At 43.0% G+C, this 16,325-nt stretch overlaps 1 protein-coding gene across 1 annotated transcript; it reads left to right on the forward strand.

Moving 5' to 3' along the window:
• The first annotated feature begins 907 nt into the window (after positions 1–907).
• LOC108891653 (transketolase) lies at positions 908–16,097 on the forward strand. The gene is made up of 14 exons (XM_018688888.2): positions 908–1,231; positions 3,514–3,631; positions 4,137–4,250; positions 5,076–5,173; positions 8,283–8,474; positions 9,096–9,214; positions 10,316–10,512; positions 10,629–10,793; positions 11,491–11,647; positions 12,575–12,705; positions 12,816–12,899; positions 13,002–13,095; positions 13,277–13,399; positions 15,268–16,097. The coding sequence occupies exons 1-14, from the start codon at positions 1,125–1,127 to the stop codon at positions 15,453–15,455; spliced, it is 1,887 nt and encodes a 628-aa protein (XP_018544404.1). The 5' UTR covers positions 908–1,124; the 3' UTR covers positions 15,456–16,097.
• Positions 16,098–16,325: the final 228 nt, after the last annotated feature.

A 16,325-nucleotide genomic window follows, 5' to 3' on the forward strand; every position in this document is an offset into this window, starting at 1 on the left:
AGGTCAGACTCAGTGGGAAATGTCATTAAGGTAAGCTGTGGTTTGTGATCCTTCCCTCACCCTTCCTGCCTCCTCAGCATAATGCTGTAGCTTTACAGGACAGAACTCTATATACTGCACTCAACTATATCATGATTTACTTGTCTATTTGTTGTTCCTCTCTAGGGGTCTTAATTCTTTCAGTTTGGATATTGTCATTATAATATAAGAGTCTAATTTTTAATGCCTTATCCACCCCCCTTTCATAAAAGTCATTTTGTTCAAATACCAAATACATTAACAGAATGATTCTTCTTTCTTGGTGATACTGGAGCAGATATGTGACAGCTGACAGTTTCACATCCATACTGCCACATGGTGCAGCTACAAGAAAAGTCCATTAGTATAAAGTGAGAGCAACTGAAAATCTGATTCTAGGTTACTTTTTTTTCTTTTCTTTAGCCATTACAGATGCTTTTGGCCATGGACATAGGCTACAGTGAGAATATAAGCTCCCTAATGTGAAGATGAACCAAAAAAGAAATAATGAGCTGTAGTTTGTTCCTGCAGAATCTTAGATGATTATGCCTGTACTGTGCAGCTACACACTTTATAATATTCATGTAATAAATGTACAGTTCTCTCTGTAGATATGTTTATAATCAGTTCATCTTAAAATGATCACAGTGCTGTACACATTTGCTTTTCTGAAAATCCCTTGAATAATTTCATTACATTCAGTACGAAGCCATTGATATTGAACCTCAGTGTACCTTACTAGAGCATGCCTGACAGTGTGTGAGCGTACAACTGTGCGCGCGCACGCGTGTGTGTGGCCTTGGTCTCAGCCCAAAGCCCTCCTACTATTGGCTGTTCTCATGCGTGACAGTTTGGAGTAACTGTAGGCTCATTTTAGCCCCAGATTAGCCATATTCATAGGCTTTGCTTGCAAACACGCCCCCTCCCTCCTCTCTGTGCCTCCCTCAGGTTCCAGCAGCACTGCCTCTTTTTAACCCCTGCCATCGTCCGCCGTGCACTCATCGCTTTTTAATTCTCGGGACAGCAAACCGGGGACTTTTAACTCTTAACTCCATTTAACCAGCTTGTGTGTGCGTGTGTGTGCTCTTCTTCGGTGCATCGGCCAGATGGAGGACTACCATAAACCAGACCAGCAGACGGTGCAGGCGCTCAAGAACATCGCGACCCGGCTCCGCATCAACTCCATCAAGGCGACAACTGCGGCGGGCAGCGGGTAAGAGGAGAGATACGGAGAAAATAAACCGAGCTGGAGATATATAGTAGCAGGATACAAGAAAACATTGTTACTGTCCTGGGCATGTTACTATATGTTTTATGCACGTGTTAACTGTTTGAAGGACAAATAAAAGTAGAGGAGAAATGCGTAATAGGAAAGCAAGATCTGATGGACTTCGTGTCCATCAGAGTATAAAGCTTTCAGTGGGTTAAGTATATTGCAGACGCATGATATTAAAATGCACAATGTGCCTAAACTTAAAAATATATATATTTTCACTGTGCGTAAAATAGATCTGTGCCAGGTTTGTGCGCAATTTACGCACTTCTCCAAAAAGGAGATTTCTTATGTGCGAAGGTTCAGAGTTCATTTACTTGTCATTTTCGCATCAGGGTTTCAGTTTGCAAGCCTGTTAAGTTTCAAAAAACGATTGGGCTTTTTGCATTTTATTAAGAGGTGTGTTTGCTTTGCACAGCCGATCCCCTCTCATGATAAAACATGTACCAAATATACTCAGATGTGGAGGTTCGCTCATAAACTGCTGCAGGTGCACCAGTGCGCCGCGCTCTCCCTCTTTCTCTCTTAACCCCTTACGTACTCTCTGTGATGGGTTATGTAACGGAGGAGGAGCAGAGACCGGATCGGTACATGATCCCGCGCAGCTAGTGGTGCGGCAGCGGCTCATGGGGCGACGTGGTGTGTGGAAGCAACGGAATGGCACTGGGGGGGAATGGGGGGATTTGTGCCGCGCCTGCGTGCGTTGGTGCAGCTCGCCACACCAGCGGTCAAGTTGCTAGCGGGGAAAGTACGATGTCCGGTGTGGAATTTCAAAATAAAATAGATTGAGAAATGCATTGCCACGTTTGGTAGAGTGTCAGAAATTAAGAGATTATAAAGCAAAAGAATTTTAAAAAAATACGTGAAACTATGAATGTGATTTCTGCGCGCCTTTTTCAACATCCGAAGCTGACTATCCCACTTACAGCGGGCATTGTGGCTATTTGATTTTCTCCAGTGTAAGTCATTTGGGACATGTTTTTAATGAAGGGCTGAATGGATGTGTGACTGTTCCTAGCAACCATAGGACTGAGCCTTGAATAGATGATACAGAGTTGACCAAAATATATCAAGAAATGCAATTTCTTGTTTGAGCTCGCAAAGATAAACCACATAGAGAAAAACAGGTTGAATAGATGTGTGCTGTGTAGAAAAGACCCTTTTAAACTCGTATCTAAGGCTCAGCTCTTCCTTCTAGAGTTTGTCTAATGACAGAGAGGAGGGGAGAGAGCAGTGATAACAACGAGGAAGCTAATATACTGTAAACCCTGCTCTTCCAAAAATGGGAATTTACTGGATTTGTCCTTTTTTAAAAACAGTTTGTTTGTTTGTTTTTTTATTAATCAATGAAGCTAACACTCAAAAAGAGCACTGATCAGAAGGCTCTTGAGATGTTGGACAGCTGATGATACCTGATGGATGCACAGAATAAACTGAGACTGTAGCCTGCTCTTTTCTGTTTATTTCATGAATTCCATTTTATCATCACAGTCTGTGTTCATGCCTCAACAGAACTTTCATCCCTCATCCCACATAAGGTCTTGATTATTCATCATCTTCTTTGGTTTTTGCTTTGGCTCAGTTTTGATTATTTGACCACATTTTCCATTTCAGGGCAGTGAGAGAAAAAAATGCCTTAATGGAGGAGGCCTGAGTGAGGTATTATTGGCATGTGGTTTGAAAATAAAGTGAAGAATAACATGCAAGCAGTAAAAAGTCGTCATAACCTTTTTGTTGTCATGACTTTAACAGTTTGGGGCGACACACTGGATAATGTCTTTGCACTGTATGTACATGTATATGTGTGCATGGTTGAGAGAGAGACATCCTCCAAATGCATTCACACTATTTGATGTGTGTGCGTGTGTGTGTGTGTGTGTGTGTGTGTGTGTGTGTGTGTTAGAGAGAGAGAGAGATATTGCATATGTACTTACTGACTGTCTGACCCTGATAAAGTCAGTCTGACTAGCGTGCAGTCTGCCTTACATAACTCTCTGACTACAGTTGGTCTGGCATGAATTAACCCACTAGATCAAAGTTGACAGTCAAACTCTTCTTGCTCTGCCTCTCGTTTTCTGTCCTCTTGTCTCCTCTGCATCTGTGTGTACAGCTTGTTCTGAACATGATTATAGATTTGAACTGAAGAATCAGGAGGCTGGAGTAAGCATTTTTAATGTGATTGCTGTCTGTCTAACTCCTTTCTCACCACCCTTCTGTTGCAGTCATCCCACATCATGTTGCAGCGTGGCAGAGGTCATGTCTGTGCTCTTCTTTCATTCCATGAAGTACCGACCTGAAGACCCCCGTAACCCCAACAATGACCGCTTCATCCTCTCCAAGGTAATATACGCACCCACACGCATCCATATGGGGGCAGTCTGCAGAGACATCTAACAACTAACTTCCTGACTATAAGGTGACACATAAAAAAAATTATTATAATTATTATGTTTAAGTGCACTAATATTTTTTTTTTATTATAGTGTCACCAGTGTCCAAACAGATAATTTATATAAGGTTACTCCTCATTTATTACTGTGCCAAATTAAAGTCTTGAGCGCACCTTCCTGAGAATATGGGTTTATGCCTGCTTGTGTTTTTATGTGTCTGTATTCAGCTCTTAGTCAAAACAGATAATGTTCTACTGTTTCTCTTGTTGAGGTCTTATTACAGTACCCAACCATGTTTAACTGTACACAAACAGTGATATCACTTTTATCTTCAGCTCCACCAGACCAGGTACACAGTGTGTGATCAGTGCTTCACGCTGTAAATACACAGACAAGGCACTTTTACAAACTCGTTTGCGCGCTGACCTTTGACCTTTTTACCTCTGCCCCCTCAGGGCCATGCGGCTCCCATTTTGTATGCCGTGTGGGCAGAGACGGGCTACCTGAAGGAGAGTGAGCTCTTCAACCTCCGCAAGGTCGACTCCATCCTGGAAGGACACCCTGTGCCGGTGAGGTGACATTCAGACCTGCAGGAGGTCCTGGATCTGAAAGCTCATATTTTCCAATAGACCAACATATATGCCCCAGTAATACGAAAACACTTTACCAACCATTCTGTGTGTTGATTTGGGATATTTTACTCATAGCTTATAGCCCGTGATTTAACTACTAACTCTTGGATTTGTGAAGTTTAAACCTAAATAGCCGTCTGACATAAGTTCAAAACACTTCCCTAAGCTGTTTCATGATGTCTGTTACTAAATCAGTTTGATTTAGCTCCTGGTCTCCTCCTGCATGTAGCCATCTGTCAAACTGAAGCATTTTTATCCAGTTTATCTGGGCTTTGGGCAAACACTGTGACAGCATCTAAGAATCTTGAAATATTAATATGACATGACCAAGGAAATGTATGTCGCTGCATGTAGCCATACTGAAACCTTGAAATATGTAGCTCTTTGAGTTCTTGCTTTTGGCAGTTTAGGATAGTCTCATTCTTCCTGCCAGAAACAGTGGTTCCCAGCCTGGAGGCAGAGGCTGTCCAAAGGGTTGCAAGATACTGTAAATCTCACTGTGAACATGAACACACTTACACAGATGACAGACATTCTGTGTACAAGCAGGAACATGGTGACAAAGATGTTCTTGTGTGACAGAGACGGTCCGTCCTTGACTCCTTTCTCCCCTGCTGCAGACATTAATGACACTCTGTTCATAGAGTCCCAGCTGTTCTTGCTATTTTCTTGCACATTAAAAAGTGCACAAAAAACAATGAGCTCTCCAACAATATTTAGAATAATATATATGTTTTTGTGTGTGTGTGTGTGTATTAACAGAAGCAGCAATTTGTGGACGTGGCCACTGGATCTCTGGGTCAGGGGCTGGGAGCTGCCTGTGGGATGGCCTACACTGGAAAATACTTTGACAAGGCCAGGTAACATACACAAAACCACACTCATATAAACACGCACGCACGCACACACACACACACACACACACACACACACACACACACACACACACACACACACTGTCCTTGAGGAGAAGACGACCACATGCAGAGACTCTCCGACATGCACAAGACATACATGCAGGAGCTCAGCAGCCCTGCACACATCTGCACATATTAAGGTGGATGATATGAAATTATGCATGACACAACGTACGCTGCAGCGAGCCGCACCGACATGTGACATTTCAGCCCGGAGCTCCGGATAAAACCATAACTGACAGGCCTGGTCTGGGATGACATTTAGGCAACCACACAGAGCACCGGGAGAGCTGACCTCTGATCAGTTTTACCTTCAGATCAGGATCAGGATGAATGAGGGTTATCTGCTCTGTAATCTAAGATCAAAAAGGTCTCCAGGAAGAGATCAAGTGGTGAGAGAAATCACTGATAGCAGGGATTCAATTGTCTCTTCACAAAGGTGGAATTCAAATTTGGATCATTGCAATTTTATTTAAATTAAAAAACAGCACACACGTATGTCTGTTAATTCTGCAGCTGTTTCTTTGATACTTAATGTTCCATTTCAAGCATAGTTACATTACAATATATTAACATGCCTGTAATGGAGTTTTCAGCTGACTTGAACTGCTATAACAGATCAGTCCACATGTATCTCCTTTGTTCAAGAGCGATCTAGAAAGAGCCACATGGCTTTCAGTCCGACAATAGAAAGATAGAGCGGCATGGCCTGTAACAGGACACAACACATTCCACTCACATCGCCACAGAAGATGAATATGATACAAATGCATCAAAGCTGAACCCTTACTTTCAGGAACATAGTTTGACCCATTTCATTATGGACAGAGCAGAAGGAGACCGTCTCAAAGGCGATTTTTGTTTTTGCACACAACAGACACAGTGAAACAGGCGGTCAGGGAATGCCGTAGTTGCAGTCTGAGTTGGCTGCCCTTGATATCTCTCTCACTCTGCATTCTGTGTGCACTCAATTGTTTCTGCTCTAATAATCACACATGCAAGAGCGCAGCCCCTCCCCCATCTCCCTGCCTCACCCTTTCACCTCATCTTCTAAAAAAGGCTAAATCCCATGCTGTACCTCTGTTTCATTTATGCATACACAGTAGATTATACCAAATACACCATGCATGTTATTGCATATGTAGCGTGTGATTGTGCATGCACGCACAGGGGTGTGTGCATTCCCCGTGCGATGCTCGGAGCAGCTTGTCAAGCTAATTTGCAGCAACGTAACGGCTCAAGACTCACTCACAGGGCTGCATAACTGGTTTCATAACATTATCTGAAGCAAAAACTGCTGAATGGCAACTATATCTCCCCTCATAGAGAGGCATGCACCTATAGAGACAACCTACGCTGTGATAACAACAAAAGAATTTCTCTTGGGCTGGAGTAGCTAATACAACAATTGCGAATGTTAATCTTTGTATTCGTCACATTTTATGTTCTTTCAGGTCTAAGTGTAGCAGGAAATCCTACAAACAACCAAACAGACCTCTCAGCATCTCAGAGGGTGTGGTTTATTAAAAAACGATACATGAATGAACCCGTCAAATGCACTTATCAGCAGTGCTGAGATGAGACTGAATAATTGATACCGTTCATCTCTTTACGCCTGTGTGAGTCTGGTTCAATACTCTGCAGTTGTAAACATGTAAATATGAGATTAGTGGATCAAATGTAGGCAGGGTTTCTCCTCATGCTCCATTGCACTAAACCTGTGGGATAATACAGTTTATCACAGAGTGTATTGACTGGAAGGGGTTCGGTTTTTTGTTGGCAGAGTGTAATGATGTGGGTGACACAATGAGGTAGAGGTGTGTGTGTGTGTGTGTGTGTGTGTGTGTGTGTGTGTGTGTGTGTGTGTGTGTGTGTGTGTGCCACTTGGTTTGGTTTGGGCTGTTTTCAAGGAGAGGTATCACCTTGTCTTGATCTGTTATTCGCATCTCGCAAAGACTGGATGAGCACACGTACACACCTCCTGAGGGATTACATTACTCCTGTAGCTGAACCTACTGTAGTTGGATGCCCTTCAGACTGTGTGTGTGTGTGTGTGTGTCTCAGTGTGTTACAGCTGCAACTTTTACCACTGTCACATTTTTGAAAATTGTAGAATACAGGTTAAAATATAGGTTATGTATAGATGAAACATATACATACATACACATGCATGTATATGTATATGTAAGAAAGAAATTTTCAAAAAATGTGAAGAAAATTTATAAACCCAAACTTAATCATTTTTCAGTTTGTTTTTTTGATGCTCTTTCATATTGTATGTACTGTGTGTGTGTGACAGCAAATAAATAATTACAATAATAAAATGCTAAGTTGTTGAAGATTGAAAACAAGTCATCAGTTGCTGAAATGAGAAGCCATAATAACCCAGGTCATTTATATTTTAGAGAACTTAAATGATCGACACAAGCCTGCAGTTTTTACATTTCTGTTCTCCTCTGTATAAATCATTATGCACAAAAGAAGAGGAGCCATTTCAGAAACCGACCTGCAGGGTTTACAGATCAGTTAGAAATCTATTTCTTTCCTCCAGCCTCAACTCTCCACCTCATTTCTCTTTCTCTCTCCATCTCCACCTCTGTGGAATCCCTCTGTTCTCTTTCTTCCCCTCTTCCTCTCTTTTCTCTCTGTGCCGTGTGTTTTTTCTTTGCACTCAGGGTTGGAATGCGTGGTGTAATGCGGCGTGTCTCGGCCGATCTTCCAGCTTTAATGAGAATGTGTCTATTTGACTGGAAAGCTGTCAGGAGTCGTTACGCCACAGGAGGAACTAGTGAGGATGATCCGAGTGTGGCAGGGGGGCAAAGTGTGTGTGTGTGTGTGTGTGTGTGTGTGTGTGTTTAGGTGTGAGGGTCAGCTGTCACATCGACTCCTATAGGAGGGATCAGAGTATGGGAAGATGTGCCAGGAGGGAAAATGGAGCTGATATGGAAAATTACTTCTTCCCACTATTCATCTCCATCTATATGTATACACACAAAATGTAGTTAAAACATGGAATCTCTCCCTCCCCCTCTCTCTGTCTCTCTGTTTGTAGCTATCGGGTGTTCTGCCTGCTGGGTGATGGAGAGCTGTCTGAGGGCTCAGTGTGGGAGGCCATGGCTTTTGCCTCCTACTACCAGCTCGACAACCTGGTGGCCATCTTGGACATCAACCGCCTGGGTCAGAGTGACCCGGCTCCGCTGCAGCACCACGTGGAGAAGTACCAGCGACGCTGTGAGGCCTTTGGGTGAGCAGGTTGGGTAGTCACGGGGAGAGGGTGTGCGCATGAGGGTTAGTGTTAAATCCTTCAGTGCTGAAATCTAAATCTAAGGACAAGTAATAAACACCAATTTACATAATAGTTATTCTCACAAAATATGTAACCTTCAGATTAGTCAGTGATGGAAATAATCATTAGTTCCAGTTCTAGTATCATTTTATATTCATATTATTTGTGTTTTGTCAGCATGCAGCTTTGTGTGTGAGATGCAACGTAATTTTGTGATCCCGTATTGAAAGCCTGAGTAAAAATTGTTCTAAAATCACAGTAGAGAAGATATCTGTCCCTCAGGACCAAAGTGTGTTTGAAACAGTTTACAAAAATATTCTAATCTGACATTTTTTTCATATGGAGTTGTGAAAATGACCTGCTGCATGTCATCCCTGCGACACTGTAGCTACAGTATAAAGCACTGCGGTAACATCATAAGTAGAGTGGTGATGACTTTTGAAACCTGCGTGACTTCCACTAGGATTATTCCTTTAAAAGGTTGCAGTCTCCAGAGTTATATTCATCCAGGAAGATCAAAATTCATATCAACTTGCCTGGAGGACTGCATTTGAAATTTCATCTCCTGTGTTTTCCTAGCTGGCATGCAGTCATCGTGGACGGCCACAGTGTGGAGGAACTGTGTAAGGTGCTGAGTCAGCCCCGCCACCAGCCACTCGCCATCATCGCCAAGACCATCAAGGGCAAGGGAATCCCAGGTATAATAATGAGTTACATAGTGGTCAAATATCAGCGCACTGCAACCGTGTAATGTGTAGAATTTAAATACTAACTCTGAGTGACATAACCCATAACAGCAGAAGCATTCAGTAGCAATCATAACACACACACCAGGTTTCATTACGTGACACTGGGCATTTATTAACCTGCTTCAAAAACCTGTTGCTAAATGATGACTAGGTAAAATTGTGACAGTTGACTGGGAATAATGGCCCTGTCAGAAGTTTTCTTAACTGCCCTGGAGACCCGCCGTCAGAGCAGAGAAGCATTAACTCGCCATAATCCTGGCAGCGCTTTAGTGCTTTAGCTGCTGCAGCTCACTAATCCCCCAGAATGTGTAGGATACACTCACAGCAACAGCCCATTGTGCAGGAGTTGTGACAAGAGTCAAGGGAGAGTGTGCGCGATTATGTGTTAGAGTGTGTGTGTGTGTGTGTGTGTGTGTGTGTGTGTGTATGCGTGAGAGAGACACAAAGAAATGAAAAAAGACAGCAAGGTGTGTGTGTAAGAGAGGAGTATGTCTCTGTTTACACAGGACTCTGTCAGAAATCATGAAAGTTGTTGGAAACCTGTGACCTCCTGATTCAAACCGTTGACTTTTAAAGTCGCCTGTTGTGACCCACTGAGGTGGAAGATTGTTGTGAGTGTGACAGCTGGCCATGGTTTATGCAGATCTGCATGTGGGTGCACATAAATGTGGATACATGATGCAGGATAACAGGGTGAATTTGGTTTATACAGCATTTGTACTTTTTATTTTTAGTTTGACTAAAATTTTCACCTGAACATTATTAATACCACAAGTGCATAAAGGTTGTTTCTGAACTTTGCTGTAAGAAAACAGTGGCCAATTCTTCAGCACTATGCTTTATCAATTTAGCTTTGTCTGCTGACTAATATTTTTTATTGTCATGTGTGCTGTACAGTTGTACTAGTTTTTACTTGATGGGATTTGTCTAAGAAAAGAAATAAAATAAATCTACGTAAATAACAAAATGATAAAAACTTATTATATTCATATTATTGGATTAAATTTGCAGTTGTACTCAGGGGTGTGTTTCTGTCTGCGTGTCTTTCAGCGGCTGAGGATAAGATGGGCTGGCATGGTAAACCCCTGCCCAAAGACATGGCCGAGAGCGTGATCAAGGAGCTGCAGAGCCGCATCATCAGCTGCAATAAGCGCCTCTATCCTGCTCCGCCCACCGAGGACGCATCGCCCGTCAGCCTCCGCAACATCCGCATGCCGAGCGCACCCAGCTACAAACCTGGAGACAAGGTCTGATCGGTGGTGGTGCAGCAAAGCTGGGACAGCTATCACAAATCAGCTAACAATCTGTGTATTACATAATAGAAGCTAATTGATTGGTTGTCTGTTTGTCCCCGTGTCATCAGATTGCCACGAGGAAGGCGTACGGCATGGCTCTGGCCAAGCTGGGTCGTTACAACGAGCACGTGGTGGCTCTGGATGGAGACACTAAGAACTCCACCTTCTCCGAGCTCTTTAAGAACGAACACCCCAACCGCTATGTGGAGTGTTACATTGCTGAGCAGAACATGGTAAGCAGAAGAAGTTAGAAAGCTGAGGAGGTTTTGAACCAGAGCCCGAAACAAAAGAAAATTAAGTTCAGCACTCACTTAGATTCACTGTATGTCGTAAATATTAAGTTTTCTAATGCATGTGCACTCTCTGATCTGTAACCCTCCATTGTGTCATAGTTTACTAACTGCAGCATGAAGTGTTTTTGCTGTCACATCATCCCTTGAGCACCGTTAAAATAACCACCTCCTAGTGTTCGTGCTCTAGTTTACTAACATCAGCATCATAGTGAATCCTTGTTGGGTCCTCCTACACAGCAACGGGTCACTGTCTGTCTGGATTAATTAAAAATCTGCATCATCGTCATGATTTAATGTGAAATATAAGTGTCATTATGTCATTGTGCTCTGTGGGCCTTTCACAGCCTTGTAATAACAGTGACCTCAACAACAAGGGCTTATGCTGACTACTACATTATTTACATAGGAGGGCTTCAGATTAACCTTATTTTTTTTCTTGTTGTGCTACCATGGGGATGAATTGAATGATTAAAAAGGTCATTATTTGGAAAAAGTATTTCATATTATGAACTGTATTAATTTTGATATTTGCATTCTTTATTAAAATGTACATATTTCATTTCACTGAAGTTCGATCACTCCTCTTTTTCTTCACCCCTTCCTTTTGCCCCTCTTTTCTCTCCCTCTCTCTTTCCAGGTGAGCGTGGCGATAGGTTGTGCTGTGCGTGACCGCAACGTGGTGTTTGCCAGCACCTTCGCCACGTTCTTCACTCGGGCCTACGACCAGCTCCGCATGGCCGCCATCTCTGAGAGCAACATCAACCTCTGTGGCTCCCACTGTGGGGTCTCTATTGGTCAGTGGTGCCCGCCTCTCTTTCCACCAATCATTGCCTGATTTAAAATGTGATCAGTGTTATACAGTATGTTTGTGGTAACATTAGGTGGCATTTTGCAGGACTAGAAGGAGGGTATATTGGAATTCAGATGAGAAAAGGAAAATAAACTTTATTTAGGTCAAAGTGTTTTCACCGCTGTGAAGTAACCTCTGTGCAAACCACTGTAGCTTAGCATCATTTCACACACCACTTTCAGTATTCAAACATATGCTCTAATGGTCCTCCATATTAAAGCAACCACAGCTTCAGTGACCTTTGACCCATAGGTGGAAGTAGCTGCAGTCATTATGACCTTCACTCTGACTCACCTTTTCTCTCACTACACCTTTGGATCGATTCAGCCCAGTGAAGGACATAAAAACAAGTCAAACTGATGATATTTTTCAAATGAGTGGCTTGGTCAGAGTAAATCCAAAATGTGCACAATGCAAAGCTGCCTGTGGAAGATATTTCATCACTTGTTGTTTTATCACGTTTTGGCTTCTTTGATTTCGCTGCAGTGGGTTGAAACTCTCCTCAGGATGTTTTGGTTTTTAATTTCCCTGAATCCTAAACCTTTTTTCCCCCTCATTTTCTCACCTCCTGTGTTACTTTTGTCCATCCCCCTCTCCCGGTGTCAGCTCTCCTCCCCTCCTCCCTCCCTCTCTCTGTCTCTGAGTGTCATGGAGGTGACGACAGGGCGGCCTGATTCTCTCTCACCTCTTCCTCCTCCTCCTCCTCCTCCTCCCCTTTCTCCTTCTCCTCCACCTCCTCAGGTATATTGCATGCCCACCTTTGCAGACTGAATGCATGCCAGTCTACTTGAATTTATTCTCCAGTCTATATTAAAGATGTGAGTCTTACTTTGTGTGACCTTTGTTTGTGTGTATATGTGTGTATATTTAGGTGAAGACGGGCCCTCTCAGATGGGTCTGGAGGATCTGGCCATGTTCAGAGCCATCCCCACTGCAACGGTCTTCTACCCAAGTGACGGCGTCTCCACTGAGAAGGCTGTGGAGCTTGCCGCCAACACAAAGGTACTCATCATCATCTGTATTAAGAAATACAGGGAAAAAAGCACAAAAATTACAGTAACAGTTTGTGTTTAAAGTACAGACTTGTATAGATTATTTCTGATTTGTTCTAGGGTTTGTGTTTCATCCGAACAAGTCGTCCAGAGAACAACATCATCTACAACTGCAACGAAGACTTCCATGTTGGACAGGCCAAGGTTTGTGTCAGATTTTTATTCGCTTATTACACCAGTCTGACTAGTCTATGTCTGTATTTCTTTACGTCCACATACAAATATATATCTTCCCTGCCCACTCAGGTTGTGTATAAAACCAATGATGATCATGTGACTGTGGTTGGAGCAGGAGTGACCCTCCACGAGGCTCTGGCTGCTGCTGAGCAACTGAAGAAAGGTACAGAGACACAGAACAAGAGAGATGGAAAAAAAATAAAGCCAGCTCATGACAGCATATAAATATATATTGTGCCTTATTGCTTCTCTTTATAATTTGATGTCTGAAGACAAAGTATATAGCCTTTCATATGAAGTGTCAGTTGGACTAAGGTGAGTCCTCCACCTCTCTCCTCCCTTAGAGAGAATCAATATCCGTGTGATCGACCCTTTCACCATCAAACCCCTGGACTCCAAGACCATCATTGATAACGCCAGGGCAACCAGAGGACGCATCATCACAGTGGAGGACCACTACTATGAAGGTGAGGAGTGTGACACACACACAGAAATCACAAAATACCTTCCAAACAAAACAATGTGACTGAGTTAAGTTTCTTTAAATCATTTAAACTTGATCAAGGTGCGTTTCAGGTTTCGTCCGGCAACATCTGGAGTACATGATACCAATGATACTGTATGTCACAGACATGACACAGTTCTGTAATACGTTTTTTCAACAGGTCCAAGTAATACAGAGCAATATAAAGTGTCATTCTACTGCATTAATTGACTAAATTTTATGATCATACACAGTTAAACTCAGGACAATCACTTCCGTGGGAGTAGACATTAGCAGGAGAGCTTTAACTGTCGGGCATTAAGATTAATATGCAGCTGCTTGCGTGTTTATGCTGCCTGTGTATCAGCTCATGAATAAAAAATGCCCCAGGCAACAAAGGACAAAGATCCATCTGCAGACAGTCTGAGCGAGCCACGAGAGTGAGACGCAGAGCAAGAGGATGGGAGAAAGAGGACTGAGGTATAGGGACTCTGAATATGGCAGAGAATTGGGGTGAACATTGTGGGTGTGAAGAGAGAGAGGTGGAAGATACAGAAAAGGTGAAATAACAGTATATCGAGGGGGGGAGGGAGGGAGGGTGGAGGAGGAGGAGCTGAGAGACCCTGTCAGGGTTTCTTAATTTCAGCTGCGGCCTTTAGGCTCCTGCTGACCTACATACAGTACCAGCATGACAAAAACAAGTGTCCAAAATTTACTCTCTCACTCTCGTGTGTGTTTTTGTTGCCATACGTGTAGTTGCTTTCTCCATCCTTCAGATCCTGATAGAGCCAAACAAAGAGGATGATAGAACTGTTGTCTGGTCAGTCCCTTAGCACAGAGGAGTTGGAATATGCATGTATGTGGACATGAGAGCTGCAGATATAAAAGGAAACTTTCCCCAAAGTTGAATTTGTTTCTAAATTTTTGTAATTCTGTGCACAAACACCCACGATCAAACTGTCAAATAAAGGAAGCAAAAGCTGAGGGCCCCGTGGTAATCTGTTTCACAATCACTGGTGAGAATAGTATAGAATAGAAAGGTGATACTATTTTTCTCCATATTCTGCATGTGTGCATATTGTCATTTTAGCAAGGATTATATAACTACATACCCCCAGGAGTCATAGCCACAAAAGAGCAGACAAAACCTCCTGGGAGCTTAAGGTGTGTTGAATGCTAACAACATAATCACTTTAATCTTTGTTGGTATCATGAGTTGTTCAGGTTTTACTCTGTTGTGCAGTAGTTGGTACACTTTTATGTGAGTATATGGACAGAAAACCACTATGTTGATTTTCAGCTTTTTAAAAATGAAATCATCTTTCTATGAGAAGTTATCAACAGTGCATTTCTAATTCTCTGTGCTCTCATGTGCTCATCAGTTACTGGTTAATAGATCAAGCAAGGGCTGGGAAAAATGTAGGAGGGAAGGATGAAGAACAAGCGATAACTTTCTCTTTTCCTCATTCCTCGGCTTTCATGTTCACTCAGTCAGAAATGTTTGAGTGACAGTTTGGAGTGAGAAGTACAAAAAAAATGTGAGAGCGAGAAGGGGAGGGAAAGGAGAGGAGAGTCTTAAGGGGGTGAAAGTGAGACAGAAGAGGAGTGAGAAAGTCGAGGGAGGGCCGCGTCAGTCCTGTCGGTCCGCATCACATCACTGTAGAGCTCAATTGTCCATGGAGGTTTGAGAGATTTAATATGACAGAAGGGTGGAAATCAATGGAAATTATCAGATTAAAGATCAAATGAGTGACTTCAATCTGAATTTTAGGAGAAATTCTTGGAAATGGTTTTGATTGTGGTGAACCCTGTAAGCAACAGTCCTGACTGTTCTATTTTCTGATTCCCCAGGTGGTCTCGGTGAGGCAGTATGCTCGGCGGTTGTGAACGAGACTGGTTTCACCGTCCACCGCCTGGCAGTTTCCCAGGTGCCACGCAGCGGTAAGCCCCACGAGCTGCTCCGAATCTTTGGCATTGATCGTGACGCCATCGCTCAGGCTGTGCGTAAGGTGCTCAGCAGCTCTGCCAACGCCAAGTAAGAACACCACTGCAGGGGGCAGCAGCGGCAACAACATGGTAAAGGACTCTGTGGTAAACTGGTGATTACCATGGAGACAGCAAACATACAAATAAACCAACACAGAGGGAGGGGAAGCACTTCTGGCCCACTCACGCTCTCCTCCCCCATGAAACAATCTTAAGAGATTTGTTTGAAAAATAAAAAAAAGATAACATTGTTTTTCTCTTTAATCGTCATCAATGTGATTTGACAACCCCACCCCAGATTTTTGCCCCATCAGTTTGTGAGTTCAGTAAACACACCTCCGCCCCTTCACACACACACACACACACACACACACACATCCACACCTCCACCCTCTAACCCTTCCTACCTCCCAGAGAAAGTTCTGGTACTGCTGTAGTGTTTGAGTAAAAGCAGTGAACATGGTTTGGAGTAAAGTGAAGTCTTTTTATAATTTCTGTGGAACCCCTCTCACTTCTTCAGCGCAGCGTTTCCCACGTCTGCGCCCAGTATGACTTTGTAAATCCCACCCCACTAGAGCCAGCAGGGTGTGGAGAAACTCTGGTTTGGTCTGTTTGAGCACTGACTGTTTTTAACCCTTTTGACCCTGACTTGGATGGGACTGCTTCACACCAATAAAGGGATGGTTTCTTCACAATACCTGTGTCTCACGTCTTTTCTTTTGGGTTATGGTGGCATGAAACAAGGATCAAATGTCACCCTGAAACCCTGTAAAAAAGACAGTTTTCTTAATTTTACATCAAAATGCTCTTAGCTCACATCTTGGAGATCGTATTTTTAATACGCTCAGCTGAGTAACAACATTTTCTGTCTCTGCCACATCTATTATTTTCTTGCAGGACATTACAACATCTCATTATATCTT

Source organism: Lates calcarifer, linkage group LG6 (genome assembly GCF_001640805.2).
Source record: "Lates calcarifer isolate ASB-BC8 linkage group LG6, TLL_Latcal_v3, whole genome shotgun sequence".
NCBI classification, from domain to species: domain Eukaryota; kingdom Metazoa; phylum Chordata; class Actinopteri; family Centropomidae; genus Lates; species Lates calcarifer.